Source organism: Punica granatum, chromosome 4 (assembly GCF_007655135.1).
Source record: "Punica granatum isolate Tunisia-2019 chromosome 4, ASM765513v2, whole genome shotgun sequence".
NCBI lineage: Eukaryota > Viridiplantae > Streptophyta > Magnoliopsida > Myrtales > Lythraceae > Punica > Punica granatum.
In genome coordinates, this window is record NC_045130.1 from 24,507,926 (window position 1) to 24,524,825 (window position 16,900).

At 41.0% G+C, this 16,900-nt stretch overlaps 1 protein-coding gene and 1 long non-coding RNA gene across 2 annotated transcripts; one reads left to right on the forward strand and one right to left on the reverse strand.

Annotated features, from left to right (window-relative positions):
• Positions 1–1,177: 1,177 nt before the first annotated feature.
• Positions 1,178–5,319, reverse strand: LOC116205629 (ras-related protein RABF2b). The gene is made up of 7 exons (XM_031538263.1): positions 5,066–5,319; positions 4,138–4,215; positions 3,886–4,053; positions 2,472–2,520; positions 2,208–2,281; positions 1,725–1,818; positions 1,178–1,551 (listed from the first exon to the last, which is right to left on the reverse strand). Exons 1-7 carry the CDS (start codon positions 5,102–5,104, stop codon positions 1,451–1,453), a joined length of 603 nt encoding a protein of 200 aa, XP_031394123.1. The 5' UTR covers positions 5,105–5,319; the 3' UTR covers positions 1,178–1,450.
• Positions 5,320–11,131: 5,812 nt separating this feature from the next.
• On the forward strand, positions 11,132–12,808 carry LOC116203230. Its single transcript, XR_004156229.1, has 2 exons — positions 11,132–12,011; positions 12,115–12,808. It is a non-coding gene; the product is annotated as an uncharacterized LOC116203230 (long non-coding RNA).
• The last annotated feature ends 4,092 nt before the right edge of the window (positions 12,809–16,900 follow it).

Genomic DNA, 16,900 nt, shown 5'->3' on the forward strand with positions numbered 1-16,900 from the left:
TTTTTGTTGCATTGCAATGAAGCAGTTGCAGCATTAATAAGAAGAAGCATGACACAAGCTTAGGACTGTGCCACTTAATATCTGTTCTATTTTTAGCTGAATAAAAAGGCTAGATCGGGTTATTAGCCCGTTGTGGTTGCCCCAACTAAGGGAATCTAACCGCCACGGAATGTTCCCTTCGCTATAGCTCGCTGAGACTTTAGCCTAACTTGATCACCGCAGCCCCACCAACACACTAGTAGATTAAGTCCAAGGTCTACTGAATCAAGCATTATGGGCTAGTCACCGCCATCTCATAATACACCCACACTTAATCACTAGACTACCATGTTGGTGGTACTTAATATCTGTTCTAGATCGTGGGGACATCAGTACCGGAAAAGTGATGCCATTTTTCTTGTATTTTTTTGGACACATATTAATTATTATCTAATATTTATTACTATTTTATTATATTTTATATTATTTTCATAAAATAATAAATATTTATTTATTTTATAATTAAACACGCGGTCCGATCCATTGAACCCCGGTTGAACCCATGCCTCGACCGGTTCGATGTCCGGTCCGGTTCTGACAACACTGCTATGAACAACACAACCATAAAAATACGCGCTTAAAATTAATCATTTTGTTTTTGATAACATTTAGAAATGAGATTCTTTTTCTTTTCGAATTAATCCCTTATAATGTAAGAAGTGAGAGCTATATTCATGCATTGTGGAGACTCTCAAGGCTCGATAACTTAGAGCCATGGATATGGGCCTAATAAGTGGTACGGACATGCGGTGGCCCATCCCCTCAGATGTAATCGATATGATAGCTACCAGTTATCCTAACCGAGGTAGAATGTCTTCAATCGTGATCATTAGGAAACTTGAATTATTTACAGACAAAATATCATCCCAGTATCAAGAGTCGGCTGTGACATTTAAGTTTGTCCTCCACCATGGGGCCTTCGTACATATTTTCTCTGGCAGTATGCATGACCCGTGGTACGAACAATCAAGTACACGGTAAAACGAAGATCTCAATTTGGGAAGGGAGGTGTGTAGGAGCCTAAAGCTACAAGAGCCATTTGAGATCGGCTTGATATAGTGCCTGAAGCAAAATTAATGATAAGCACTTCGACGGTCTGACAAATGAGTACAAGAGCCAGAAGACAGACATAATAAAACATCCCGACACAAATCACACTTCGATTCCCCACCTACCAGGCTAACCGTAGTGATATTTATACAACGTAATGGCAGCACGTAGAGTCAACCCGATTTACGTATACGCAGACAAGTCACATGATTTCACGCATATGTACTAAAATGAGCATCCATCCATGTACAGTTCTAAGATATAGACTGCCGAACAAGCCAATAAGAATTCATAGTGTGTACTGCAAAGGCATCATGTAAAGATACATTGGACTTCAAAAGAAAAGCACAAACCACTCCATTTAAGAACAACAGGATGCAGATGCGGTTCTCTCTGCAGGTCTATCCATAAGAACCATCCCCGATGGGTTTGGCGCAGGCTGCACTCTCGGTAGTCTCTTTGCTGATAACCATAAAAAATTAGTAAGATGATATTTTAGGGCTTAACAAAGATATAACTTAACTTCTTTCAAAAACGGAAGTCTTGATCATTCTCTTGTAACAAAACATAAAAGATACCAAACCTATATATATAACATGACATAAAAGATGGCAAAGCTATATATTTTGTAGTACCTATTTCATAGAAAACGTCATTGACATTGGCTGCAGTTTTTGCCGACGTTTCCATGAAGAATAGGCCATTCTCTTGAGCATAGCTTTGAGCTTCCTGCAGCAAAAATGACTTATATGATCAACAATACCCATGTGCAGGAGTGGAACCAACTCGATAAGCTGCACTATCATAGAGTGATTGATTATGGCCAGAAGATATAAGGCCCAAAGAAAGTATCAAAGAGATGCACAGAATACTCTCGGAGATATCCTGTAGCAAGAATATAGCATCAGTATTACTAAGATTAGATTACAGATAGCATCTCAAGAAAACCAGATGGCAGAAGCCACATCTGGTGCAAACCAATAGAAACGTGATAATGCATTGCAAGGTTAGCAGTTGTACTATGTACTGTTGGTTCAAACTATAACATGGTCTTGCATCAGATATTTAACTCATAAACTAGTCTTCAGCATTTTTAAACTAAGACAAAATATACTTGCCTCTGATGTGACCTTCCGAGCATCTAACAAATCTGCTTTGTTCCCAGCAAGTGCCATGACCATGTTTGGATTGCCTTTGAAAAATGAATTAAACAAATTATACTAGTCCACAAAGTACAGAGCTTTTGCTTGACGAACAGAACTTGAAATATAACTGACGTTTTAGTCCTTGCAACGTGAAGCACGTTAAAAAGTGGAGAAAATCAAGTGGTACAACAAAAGAAATACCACTTTCTACTGCAATCTAAAGGCAAAAATTATTACCCTGTGCTTGAAGTTCTTGTACCCATTTCTTTGCCCGCTCAAATGAAGCCTGCAGAGAGGAAAATAAATAAGTTCACAAACCAACAAGATAATCATTTACATAAAAGCAGCTAGTCACAATGCTTCAACATATAAGATAGTACTAATAAAAAAGTTAAAGCAAGCTCGGGCTTATACAATCCTGACTCATTTTTAGTTTACGCATAAATGCAACCAGCAAACGAGAGAATCAGTTTAATGAAAAAAATTAAAATTCTCGCTTATGAGAAATGTTGTTTCATTTGTCATGAACATTAGATTAATATCATTTAAAAATATATCAATCACTCTTCTGCCTAATAGTAGAAAACAACAAGAAGAAACTCATTCTACTTGGGCGGGGAAAGAGAAGATATCTATCTTTTTGCTATACCGGGCATTGCATATTATAAATACAAGCCTCCACTATCAGACCGCTTAAATTATCTGGTTTCACTAATATCTCACTTAAACCAATCTGCCCTGTGATACTAATTTCAAGACAACCTAGAAACAGATAAATTAACAATATATTGCAACTACAACATTTAAGGTCGAACTATCTAGAATAACATCCAATTATGCCTCATCTGGGTGCCCAAAAAAGGCTTAAACACAACCTTGGAGACACTAGTAAACAGAATTATCAGATATAACAAAATGCCATTTTTATAATTTATGGCCGTTGGTAAAGTTAGCAAAAGCCATAAATTATTTTAACTGTACTCAGTGTGGACAGCCGAAAAATGTCATACAAGACAGCAGCCAAATTCAGACTTCACAGTATACAAAATCAAGAGGTTCTTATGTCTGTATATAGCCTTCTTAGTTCTTACATTTTATCTTCAAGATCACAGATTCTGACAAATCATTAACAAATTTGACTAGATACTGGAACACACTCAACTCTGATAAGAATGTATTTTCCTTTGAAGCTCAAGTGTACAGCGTCCCTCAGGAGAAAGACAGGAGAAAATACTAACGACACTCTATTGGGATAATAGCACAGCTATGGCTTTAACATTACCCAAAGGAAAGCGACTCTTCTATCTTTCTTCGGAGCTAACGAAGCAGTCATAGAAGTGAGAAATGGATATTTAAAATACAAGGTAGCATTAAGGGGCTCATTGCATGAGAGAGGGGAAGAAGTAAAACTGAAAAATGATTCATGCCCTAATATTATGTTAAAAAAAGACAGGTTATATGAAAACAAACAAGCAAAACTTACAACATTTACATTTCTAGAAACTTCTATTAATAGGGTTGCCATACAATCAACGTGTGATGGAAAAGAAAGTTAAATTAGGAACAGCAGTCACAACAATCCGTAGGGCAATGAAATAGTTGTAATAGAGTCCAAGAATTTGGATCTCTCTGGTTCAGAGGATTAACTTACTTGGTTTGTTATATCATATACTATTATAGCAGCCGCAGCTCCTCTGTAGTACATTGGGGCAAGGCTATGGTATCTTTCCTGACCAGCTGTATCCCAGATTTCAAATTTGACAGTTGCATCATTTACAGCCAACGTTTGAGAGAAGAATGCAGCACCAATAGTTGATTCCTACGAGATCCAAAAACCATTTTCAATATTCGAGCAAGGAACCACTAGCAACAACATCGAACGTAAAATCCACATTTTACCCACCTGAAATTCAACAAACTGCCCCTTAACAAAGCGCAATACTAGACTAGATTTTCCAGCTCCAACATCTCCTAGAAGCACCTGCAAATAAAATCCACAAGCATAAAGGAAAATTGATTAGTAAAGAAATCAAAGTCAAGGTAATGTTACCATTCAGTTTCTCCTCGAACCAACTGGCAACAGAGCAAATTTTAAAAAGGCATGAAGCATTCAATAGGATGTGAGGACCACTAAGCAAACACAAAACAACAACAACAACAACAACAACAGCAATAATGATAATAGAAATAGATTATGAAAAACTAAAACTTCTTGGGGTGTAAAATAAATAAGCATTGCCCATCGGGTTGTCAAAAAGGACACAGGAGGATACGAGATAAAGTAGATTCTACCATTAAAAGATAACTTTTCTCATTAAGACTTTATCGCGAAATAGGCCACATAAAGTAGTATGTTAATAGATTATTGAGGTATTTTGGTGGCAGCATCAAGGCAGTGTCGTAGACTGGTCACCGAATGAATATTGGGAACAGGAAATTGAATAGATTTTTAACCTAAGCAGATCAATCAGAAACAATTTCACCATGTAGGGGAAAAGGGTCTGGTTAATTATCAGTGTAGAATCCTGATAACAAGGCATCATCGGATCATACGTTGGGACAGCAATCAACTAACTGATACTCTTACAACAATACCCGAAACCGTGATGGGACGCAAAGGGACAAACTAATCAATCCTTAACAAAACATCGGAATCCCAAAGAGAAGGAAGCCCTTATTTTTAACATTCGAAGGCAATCGCGATCGACACAAAAGACAGTCACAAACATCTGACGATTTCAGATCAAATCCTAAACACCAGCAAAACCAGTTTCGCAACAACCCAGAGAGAGAAATTCCCAGGACAGGGGTTTAAAGGAGGAGGAAATAACCAATTTGGCATTGATGTTCTTGTTCCCGGTGCTGGCCATAGCAGGTACGAGAATTCAGATCCGGAGATCGGATCGTTTTGAGATGAGATCGGCGACGTTGACGAGGGAGAAGAGACGGGATTATGGCTTGACGAAGAAGACGAAAGTTCAGCTGGGAAGACGAACGAGGATCCTTCCTCCCTGCTTTTCCTTTAACAGACGTTCTCTCTCTTTCTTCTCCTTCCTCCACGAAAGCGATGTTTAACCTCAATTCTGTGGACGAATAAATCCATCTAATATATTTTAGGATTAATTATTCAAAAAAACAAGGTACAATTTTTATTTTTTTTAAATCTAACATGGTCTTTAAAAAAAACATATAAATACATGATCTTTATATTTTTTTAAATATAATACGCATTTTTCCTAAACATAGCATGATCTTTAAAAAAAATAATATAGAAAGGCACAACCTTTAAGTTCAACTACGATTCTAATACGGAGTCAATTATTAGTCAAATGTAGCGGTAACAACTAACGGTGTCTCGTGGCACAACATGATTAAACGAGTGGGTCTATATATTTTATTTAATTAAAAAATAGTTCTAAAAATTTTAAAATTAAAAAAGAAGATTTTTTCTCAAAAAAGAAAGAAAGAAAGGAGCTGATTATAGATTGAGGGCAGCGCAATCAGAGCCCTAACCGACGAAATGAAATAGTCCACAATTTTGAAGCTCTTTTGATTCTGGCAGTGGATGCCCCCGATTACGACCACCACCCACATTATTGGGTCCTATTGCGGCCGGCAACCTCAATTAGGTGATGGTAGTCACCGGCGCAACCACCACCGTCGACCCCCTCCCCCTTTCCTCTTATTAAGTTGAATCCCCCTTTCTTTTCTTTCAATTTTTTCAATTTTTATAATTATTTTTTAATTAAATAAAAACTATGGAATCAACTCTTCCAATCATGTTGTGCCACATAGAATCATTAGCTCCACATTAGGCATATTTGTTACAATCTGATGGAATAATTGACGTCGTGTTAGTTGCGCAACTAAACCTGGAGGTCGTATCTCTCTATACTTTTTTTAAAAGTTGTGCTATATTTAGAAAAAAAAGTGCAAAGATCGCGTCTTTCTGTGCTACTCTTCAAAGACGTGCTATATTTGGGAAAAAAATGCAAATGTAGTGCATTTCTATACTATTTTCTAAAAATCATACTATATTTAGAAAAAGTGCAAAGTCATACCTTTTAGGTGATTAACTCTATATTTTATTTTCACTTTCCTTTCACACAAATTTCAATTTTTTCCCTTTCAAGTTTTTTTTGCAGCCTCAAATTGCTCCATATATTATGGATAACAATGTAATTTTGTCATCCGTTTACTTATGGTGTGTTTGGTTTTAGAGTTAAATAGAGTTAAATTTGATTTTAATTTATTTGTAATGATTGTGTTATTGAATTATGAGAAAAATTGTAAAAAAGTAATGAATAGTTGAGAGAATTTAGTATTAAAAATTGAATTAAATGGTTAAAAAAATTGAAAAAATGGGAAAAAATTAATAATTGTGTTGTTGACTTTTATTGTGTAGTGAGTAGAGTTAAAGTTAGAATTAAAAATTTAAAAACATAACTCACAAACCAAACAAAGTGTTATTTTTTTTACTTTTTCTTATTTTTCGCCAAGCAATTATAATTTACGAAAAATACACATTTGATCCTCAACTTTTGACGTTTTGCAATTTTGATCTTCAACCTTTATGTTGTGTCATTCTTATCTTTTGACTTTTCCATTGTTGCCACTTTAGTCTTACGGTCATTTTCTATTAGGTGATACTGATGTGGATTTTGAAGCAAATAACATTGCACCACAAGTCATTTGTCTTTCAAAATATTGATCTAAAAGATGATTTAATATTCTCAAAACAACATTTAAGTTTTTCAAAAACTAATAAACCAAAAAGAAAAAAGAAAAAAGCTGGAAAACGAGAAAGGAAGGGTCGGGTGAGGGGGAAGGGGAGGGCTGGGACCATAATCTAGTAACCTCGAACCCAGCTCTGAGGCCGCTGAGATCTCGGCGATTTGAGTGGTAAGGATTTTGGCCGATAACCCCAACCCTACCTTTGAGGTTGACAGTTATTTCTCTTAACTTGTACAAGCGGCGCTTTCTAATTTAATTTATTTTTTATTTTTAAGATTAATTTTTCTTTTAAAAAAATATTAAAATCGAACAGAAAGTCAACGTCAGCGTCCGTTAACAAGAAAAATGACGGTAGAACCAAAGTGGTAAATAGGTGGAAGGTTGAGGATAAAAATGACCAAAAACATATTTAGGACAAAACTGACAAAAATGCCAAAAATTAAGGATCAAAATGTCTTTTATACTATTATTTGAAAGAATACATCAAATTATATCCATCATTCTATTTTCTAAAATTTATTAAATATAAAATTTGTTATTATTATTTTTCTATTTTTAAGGAAAAGTTAAAAAATAAAGGGGGCACAAACACAATCATGAGCCCTCATTCACGTTACACTATTATTTATTTTAGAGTAAACTGTGATTTTTGTCCTTAATATTTCGGCTAGCTATTAATTTTGGCTCTAAAATTAAAAGGCCATCAATCGGGTCCCTATAGTTTTAAAATACATCAATTTAGTCCTCTCGTCACTTGACGTGACGAAAAAATTAACTGCGTCAAAAAATAGGGTCATGTGCCAAGTAGCGCATTATGAATGGTGGGAAATAAAGAAACTAAAAAGAGATTAATAAATAATAAACTAAAAGTTGAAAAACAAAAAATTAAAAGAAACTAAAAAAAAAGAGCCAACCTCCCATGTTGGACTGGGCCGATATGGATTTGGACTCATCTCCAACCTCAAAAACTTGGTCAATGGATTACTGGCATTTGCCACATATAAGCCCCTCTATTTTCTTCCCTGGACTTGGTGTGAGACAAATCCTTTTGTCCCTAACCTCCATTACTCACCCTCACCTGGCAATGTGTAACTTTACATGTGCCACGTGCCCATTATTGCCCGCCCTTAACCTGAGGTCCCTCACTAGGCTACAATAGTCTACTAGGACCACGGGCCAACTGCCACTCTCAAGTAACGAGGGCGTTCGGTGCTCAGCACTGGACTATGGGTGCTCGACTTACCATGACCATACTGCCGCACTCGAACCCGGGCTTAGCATGGTGTAGGATCGCGCAGTGCGCAAGTTACCCCATGATCGTTACCTTTTTTTAGCTCTAATACCGTATGTTGGGAAATCCGCATATTGGATTGAGCTTATACGGGCTCTAATTCACCAACAATCTAAAAGTTTAACCTAATGGGTTCTAAGCTTTTGCCACATATAAGCCCCTCAATTTCTTCCTTGAAGTCGGTATGGGACAAAGCTTTTTGTCCCTCACCGTCATCACCCGTTCTTACGTGACAACGTATCATTTTTTATATATATATATTCAACGTGCCCTTAACTGCCCAACCTAACCATGAGGTCCCATACTATAGTCCTCACTGAACTACGGGCCACCCCCTCCTAGGTTACCAATGTCTGCCTTCACATTGAGGTCCCTAGGTTAGGCCACCCTCGACTTATCTTGAGGTCCCATCTTGGTCGAAGGTGCCCATCGAGGCACACTACTTGCGGCACTCGAGTCTAGGCTAGTGTCAGGCGTAATATGGGCTCGCACAGCGCGTGTGTCACCCTTGACAATTGTCGGGGGTAGCTGGTTTCCAATGGTGGTAGCCCTCAGCACCTCCACCGAGATGAGGTCATCGACGCCTCCTGAGGTCGCCGAGACCTAATCCCAAGGGTGGTGGGCCCTAGTAAGCAACCGTTCCTCGAGAAGTAACTCGATTGGAAAAAAAGTTAGAGTTTTAATTATCGTGGATGGTGGCTACGGCAAGGGCCACCACCATCGGGATGGGGTTATCTGCGCCTCCTGGGGTGATTGGTGACATCATCTCGGGGGGCGGTGGCTCTTGACGAGGCCACCGCTCTGTCAGCACCCCATTTTGGCCCACCGGCTCTAATAGAGAACAACAACACCACCCTAACCACAGCTCGACAAACAAGACAAAAGAAGGCCCAGTAGGAGCCCGGGTCACTATTCACATTCGGGTCAGTAGGGGCAAATGCACACTTTGATGCGGCAGAAGACCTGACAAGTAGGTACTTGGAGAAAAATAGGTTCTGACGACCCTATTTCGAAAGAAACGGCTTCCGGAGCAAAACTTACCGCATTGTCCTGATTTTTCGATATTTAAGGCAAATTCCATCTTTTAGGGTCTCAAACGGGCATTTTATCGTTATTTGGGTATTTTGGCAATTTTAGGAAAGTTTAGTTCTTTTTGTGCAATTTTGGTTTTCTTAATCCCTATTTAAGTTTTGTAAGCCCTAGGGCTGAAACAATTGTTTTTGGATTATCAATAAAAATTGAAGCTTTCGTGCTATTTGCCCAATTCTCGGATTTGTTCGAGTTGGATGCCAATTACCTAGGTATTCGAAGAATCAATAGGGAGTTGAAGGTCGTAGTTCCGGTATTCGTGCTCGAATCAACGGGTCTGTGATAAGCTACTCACGTGTACGTTGCGTCATACTCACAGGGCATGGACTACGGAAGAGCCCCAAGGCCACCAGGAAAGTCACAAGGGAGCAACTACAGAAACCAAACAAGCATCAAATCCCGGGTTGACAGAATTCGGCTCACTGCAATACTATTCGTCGATGATTCATTGGAGAGTCAGAAGGCATTCAATGTTGGACTCTAAAAATCCCTCTCGGTGCTAAATTGACGAGTATCACCTCCTAGCGCATTTCGCGAATTATCTGCATAGCCAAACTATTTCGAACCCTAGGTCAACAACAGAAACCGGCTCTTGCAGCACTATTCATCGTCGACTCACCGGGACATCAGAAGGTATCGAATGTGGGACTCTGAAAATCCCTCATGGAGTTGATTCCGAAGAGTAAGGGGCAAATTATCAATGTTCGAACCAAAAGTATTGGATGAAGGGGGACCCACATCTTTGTATCGTATTCTTCGGAGAGTACGACTACCTTCATGAACCCTAGAGCCAATTTTCCATTTTTTTTTATCAAGATTCGATGAGTCGGGAACGTTTCGATTCAAAAGTCACGTCAAGAGCCCATTCGAACAGAGAGATAAAATTCGTGGGATCTAGGGTGTCTAAACAGTGAACAAAGCAGCTCAGCACAAGATTCGATGGATCGTGTCACGATCGATCCTGAACCAAAAGGGGCTATTCCCATATGTTTGACCTAGAAAATCAATTTAGGTTCAATTTGAGGGGTCTTTAATCCCAAGATTCAACACGAAGAGAAGGTTATGAATTTTTTAGTGCACCATACACGAAACTGTTAAATTGGGACAGATTCTACCAGTCGAGGGAAAAAAATCCATAAAAAATTCAATTTTCGTATTTTTAAGCATGGCCAACGTCGTTGGATTCCTAATTCACTGAAGATTCAGAAAATGGAAGAAAAGGGGATACGTTTTTGGCTAGATTAATACATAATTGAAGATTTTCTCACATATTAGAACCAAATCTCCCGGTTTTTGCCAGCTGTTGAAGAAAAATTATTTCAGGTACTTCCCGAGGTCGAACGATCTTCAAAATTTACGAGGATGTGCCTAACTCGTGCATAGATCAAGAAAAAAATATCACATGGACCTAAAGGTCATGAGCAGTCCATAAAAATTTCGAATGTCCAAGTCAACCCCATGGACTGCTGGTCACAGCCCTGCATCTTCTGCTTCTTCTGCTTTGGTTGAGCAAGGTGGAGTGTACACCACCCTTTCCTTTTTTCCCCATGCCATCCTTTTCCTCTGCTGCAGCTTGTCACCCCATCACCATCACCTTTCTTCTTCTTCTTACTCCTCTGCTGCAGCTTGTCCAGGCTACTAGCAGCAGTCCATTCCCATCAGTAGCTCAACACATCTGCTGTCACTTTTTTCCTCTGCCTTCCCTCTTCTCACACGGCAACTTCACTTCAATGCAGCTTCTCCATCACCTTTGCAGCCCCTCACTCACGCTCTCTCTCGGGGTGAGAACCTAAGAAAAAAAAGAAAAAGAAAAACACACAGACAAAACAGACAGTAGAGCTGCTGTTGTCTTTTCTCTTGGGCAACCCCTATCTTCCTCTTTTTCTTTTCTTCACGCCACCACAAAAGACTTCGGGAGGGGAGGATCTTCTCCCCTCTTTCCTTCAGCTCTCTCTCTCTTGGTTCAACCAGTAGCAGTAATGGACTTATCAATGGCTTCCCTTCTTCTCAGCTCCTTTTACTTCCTCAACTGGAGAACCATCCCAACCGAAGAGATCAACTCCATGGTCCATCTCTTTTCGATTTTGTTCTTCTACTGGACCTCCATCCTTTGCTTTTCCTTGAATAATCACAGGGTCAACATCATCTTCTTGATCACAACACCTTCATCACGGTGACCATCATCTCCTCAAGCTCCTCGGGCTTCCTCACCTGAAGTAGCAACAAATTGACCATCACCAGCCCTTCTTCTTCTCCTCTCATGGCCGTTGCTTGATTGCCCTCCAGTCTCTACTAAACTGCCATTGTCCCCCGAGTCCCAAAGTTAAGTCTTTTTCCCTCTTGCTCTCGTTCCATTTCACTTCCATTCCATTTCTCTTTCGTTTTCTATCCTTTTCCTTTCCTTTTCTTCTCTGTTTGTGTCTTGGCAGTTATATTGACGCCCTTCGAGATCGCTTGCCACTGCCCTTTGAGTTCCTTGAGCTCCTATAGCCATTGTCCTTCCTCCCGACAACTCCCTGAGCCTCCTCGAACCTCTCTGCTCTCTGTCCAGTCCTTCCAAGCTCTCTTTCGAGCTTCTTAAGTTGCCACACGCCCCATCCTTGCTATTGTTGCTGCAGCTAGCTACTGCTCTATCGATTCCCTCCTCTCCTGCTCTCATGCTCGTAAGAGCAAAAGCTGAGCTTTATCTCCTTCTTTCATTCTATTTTCCGTGGTCTCTCTATGCTTGTATTTAATTTTTCGGTTTGCCATCTCTTCCTTTTGTAGGTGCAAAAGCTGCTTAGCCCTTTCCCGAACTCCTTGACGCCAAGTTACCACGCCCCTCGAGCTCCCTAAGTCGTTGTCAGGTTTGTTTTGCTGCTGGACCGCCAATTCCCTCCTTGCTGCTACTCCTTTTCCTTTTTCTTACAGGTCCGACCCTCCTAGCTCGGTACCGAGCTTCATTGAGTTACTGGTCATTGCCGCTGAGTTGTTGATTACCGCCACTGGGTTGTTAGTCACCGCCGCTAAGTTACTGGTCACTGCTATGTTTTAGTAGGTCGCCGCTGCTGCTGGCACTCACGTCCTGGTTGGTCACTGCTGCTGATGACGTTCGCGTTCTGGCTGGTCACTGCTGCTGTTGGCGCTTACTCTTTTGCAGGTCACCGACGCTGCCGGCGCTCATGCTGTCGTTGGTCACTGCTGCTGCTAATCGCGGTTGCCGTTGTCCAGCCCCTTCCCGGGCTTCTCCAAGTCTCTAAGATCTCAAATTACACCTTTAGGGTGTAGGTGTATCATCTATAAACTTAGATAAGTTAGGTCTTTTACATTGCTTGCACTTGTAGGGTGATAAGGCGGTCCCCGACCGACTTGCATGCATGTTTCATTTATTTTGCTTATAACCTATTTACTTGCACGCATAACGTCGCTTTGCATAATGGCATGACGGGAAGAGACTTAAGTTGTTTCCCTTTTTTTATTTTACGTTTTCCGCTTTCATGAGTCGGTGTCGTTTTATCCATTCCGTTAATATCTTGTTTGTGCATGCTCGTATGCTTGTATGTGTTTGCCCTGATCATGGCGGCACCGGCTTTGTAAAATGCGTATTATCATCGTGTTTTTTGCTTGAGCATGCGAGAAATAGTCAGAATCGGGTCAAAAAGACCGTCCAAGACCCGAAATGGGTCAAGGATACTCACGGCCGTCCTTAATAGGAAGGGGTCGAAAGCGGCCTCTTTACCCCGACGAAACTTGTTTCTCTGTTTGTGTGCAATTACATTTTTAATATCATCCCAAACCGAGCCTTAAAATGTTTGTTAAAATGCTATTTTCCAAATAAAGTACATGGATTCGTGTATCGGTGACGGGTCCATGAGAGCCGAGGGTATTTCGATCATTGTGATCGGGTTCCCTCGGCTTTCGAGGACCTGTCTAGGTCGCCTTGCCCCGATTCCTCGGGGTACATATGCGCTTCACCCTAGAGCTCGAGTCCCTCATCACACGACCAGAACATCCCCAACGAACAAACAACCACTAGACAGTGAGACTGGCCTCCGGCAAATCAACGCCCTCACGATTGCACACGACGCAATAATCAAATGAGCACCTCGGTTACATGACAAATCGAAAGCCATGACTACCGCTACATAACCCTAGCAAAGCCTTGATCCCGATGCCAAATTATCCAAGATCACCTTCCTCCCGCGCCTTGCGCAATTCCTAGCACTTGCAATCTCTTTTGCCTCCTCCGGGCAAACGTCCGTGCTTCCAATCGATCTCTTCCACCCCCGCTGGGCAACCATCTGTGCTTCGTGCAAACTCTCCTTTGCCTCATTCGGGTCAATATCATGTTTCTACAATTCACCTTTGCCTCCTTCGAGTTAATCCCGCGTTTATGCAATCATCTTTGCCTCTTCCAGGTTAGTCCTGCGTTTCTGCAATCTCTTCTCCCACGCCTGGCAAATGCCCGTGCTTCCTACAATCTCCTCTTCCTCTCCGAGCAAGCGCCCGTGCTTCTGCAAGATCCCTTCACACCTCATACGATTCCGCAACATTTGCTTTTATTTTACGCATTTACCTTAAGCAAGCACTCTATCCTTCACCTTTTTAGGCTCGGCACGTTGATTTTGCATTTACTTTAAGCAAGTACTTTCTCCTTCACCTTTCCGGGCCCGGCCGGTTGATTCTGCATTTACTTTAAGCAAAAACTCTTATCTTTACCTTTCCGGGCCCTACTCATTGATTCTCATTTACCTTAAGTAAGCACTCTTTCCTCCCCTTTTTGGGCCCTTCCCATTGATTATGCATTTCCTTTATGCATGCACTCTTTCCATTAAACAAGCACCTTTCGATTATGCGCCTTTCAACTATGCAATCACATACTTTATGCAAGCGCTTTCCTTTACACCGGCACATTTCTCAGACCAAAAAATTTACGCATTTCTTACTCATGTCTCACTCTATTCCTCCTATCTTCATGTTGGGCACCACATCCCGACACATCCAAAGAGACGAGGAGGGAACAGCCATTGGAGGTGCCATTTCTTACTCATGTCTCACTCTATTCCTCCTATCTTCATGTTGGGCACCACATCCCGACACATCCAAAGAGACGAGGAGGGAACGGCCATTGGAGGTGCCATAGTGCTTGCCGGGACCCAAACGGGGTGCTTCTCATAATTTTTGACTGCATCCTTTATCCGAGCACGCAACCAAAGAGGGCAAGCTGTCAGCACCCCATTTTGGTCCACCAGCTCAATCAGAGATCAACGACAACAATCCCGATAGCAACCCGAGTGCCAAGACAGAAGAAGGCCCGGTTCACCCGAGTTACTATTCACAATCAAGTCAGCGGGGGCAAATGCACGGGCACGTGGCACGAGCTACAGAACGTGAAGCAAGGACCAACAGAAAGGTCACAACAAGGAACCAGAGAAGCCAAGCAGGCAACATACATCAGGAATACAGAAACCAGCACAATAGCACTATCAGCACCCCATTTTGGCTCACCAGTTCAGGCAATACCTATCAACAACAATCCAGATTACGACTTGAGCATCAGTACAGAAGATGGCTCGATAGAGCAGCAAATTGCTATTCATTCTCAAGTCAACAGAGATAGGCAGATGATTCAAGCACATGACAGAAGAATATACAGAATCATCCAGCAACATACATAGCAAACAGAGAGCCCAAACGACATCCAAATCGGTATTTTCAGAATACATCGCTTACAATGCTATTTTATGTTGGTTCGCTTGACCATCAGAAGATAGTCAATATTAGACTCTAAAAAATCCTAACAGTGCCAAACAGATGAAAAATGTCTTCAAACCCATTTTGCAGATCATTTGCTCTATACATAGCAATTTTCTGAATACAGACAACTTTTCAATGGAAGTCCAAAAACGCCCGTTCATCATAGAAAAGTTAACACCCGATGTTATATGCAATCACAGCCAACAATTATACAGAGCATGAGCATTGCTTCAGATTATCTCTCGGAAGTCACACGACTCCTCTAATGAATCATGAGCGACAGAACAAGCATACCTTTCAACGGAAAATCATATCCGGAGATTGGTCTGACAAAACATTGGCAAATGAAGTTAGCCATGCATTGCCTTGAAAACTACAGCGGACAGACGCAATTGGGCAAATCAGACTGTAATATCCCTTTTAGTTTCCTGAATGACCTCCGAATGGCAGGAAAGATTGTTTTTAACGGAAATTCATAATCGGAGGTCCTTTTGGCAGAAACTTGATGTCAGATGGTTGGCCAACACAGTGCTACTCATCCTAAGGCTCAATGTGAAATCCTCAAACGGAATTGCACAATCCATCTAGGCCTTCAGAACTGTGCTTTTAGGGTCTCAAACGCACTTTTTCAATCATTCGGAGTCCATTCTCAATAAACAGAGATCACAGTGATCTCCAGATCATCCAAACAACTTAGAAAGCATTCTAAGAAATCCGGGTTCGAACTCCTAGGACGTCTCCGGCTTCACATTTGCAATACCGGCTTATTGGTCAAATTTGCAGTCTGATTGACAATGCACATCAAAATGACCAATGCGGAACGTCGATACAAGATACGCATTCAGAAACGGCTAATTTTGCTCTGATTACCTGAAACGAGCAAAATCGGATTCCGAGCCAAAAAATCACACTAGCATTCCTTTGGGCAAAATGGATGATTTCGGGCTCATTTGAACTGTTTTCGCGCGCACATTGACAATTCGACGTTCGTTTTAGCAACGAGCCTTGAACACGCGACCAATCGATACTCGAACTTCGTCCCGAACTTCCCTCAAAGCTCATGGGACCCACGGAATGCCCTAGGGCAGCCGTAATTCCCATTGCCGTCCCCTCCTTGCACTCTTGCTCACTCTTGCCTTCAAAATATTCTAAGTGTTCTTCTTCAACACTCCAACTTCCCATCCATCTCATTAATGTATTTTAACTCTTCTTCATCAAGATACTTGGTTCAAATTCATCCTCATCTTCATTAAGACCATCGAATTTTCTTAACCATGCCCTAATTGCACTTTATTTCATTAATCTTGTCATTAAGCTTGCCTATATATTGCATTATTGTCATTAACTTAATCACAACTCACCACACACCATCTCTCTAGCTTTTCTCACTCTTGAAAAGCACTCAACTCTCCCTTAGCTCCAGCAAAATCGCAGCAAGCAAGAACAAGCAAGAACCAAGCAAGAACACCAAAGACTTAAGTCGGAATTATGGTATTTACCATCTCGGCTTAAATCCAAACTTCATATCCCACATGTTTTCGACCCTTTCTATCCATTTCTGAGCTTAGATTTTAAGTTTGAAGCCTCCAACCCATCGGAACAGCCCACCACAGAACCGAACTCAAAAAAGCTCTTCTCGAGGTAAAAATGGCAACTCGGGTTTTAAGCCTTTCTGAATCGGTTTGAGCTGCCAAAACCCATCAAACACCTCCCCACACAACCCTAGGGTATCAAGGAGTCAAGAAATCCAAGAAAACCCACTGGTTTTTACCCAGCAAGAAGAAACAGCCCGACTGCCTAGTCATGTCGAATTTTC

Excerpts from the sequence above, each read along its gene's own strand:
- LOC116205629 (XM_031538263.1), bottom strand. The coding sequence starts at position 5,104 with ATGGCCAGCACCGGGAACAAGAACATCAATGCCAAATTG. Across the intron at positions 4,054-4,137 it reads GGCAGTTTGTTGAATTTCAG|GAATCAACTATTGGTGCTGC; the intron begins GTGGGTAAAATG and ends TGGATCTCGTAG. Across the intron at positions 1,552-1,724 it reads TGACGTTTTCTATGAAATAG|CAAAGAGACTACCGAGAGTG; the intron begins GTACTACAAAAT and ends TATGGTTATCAG.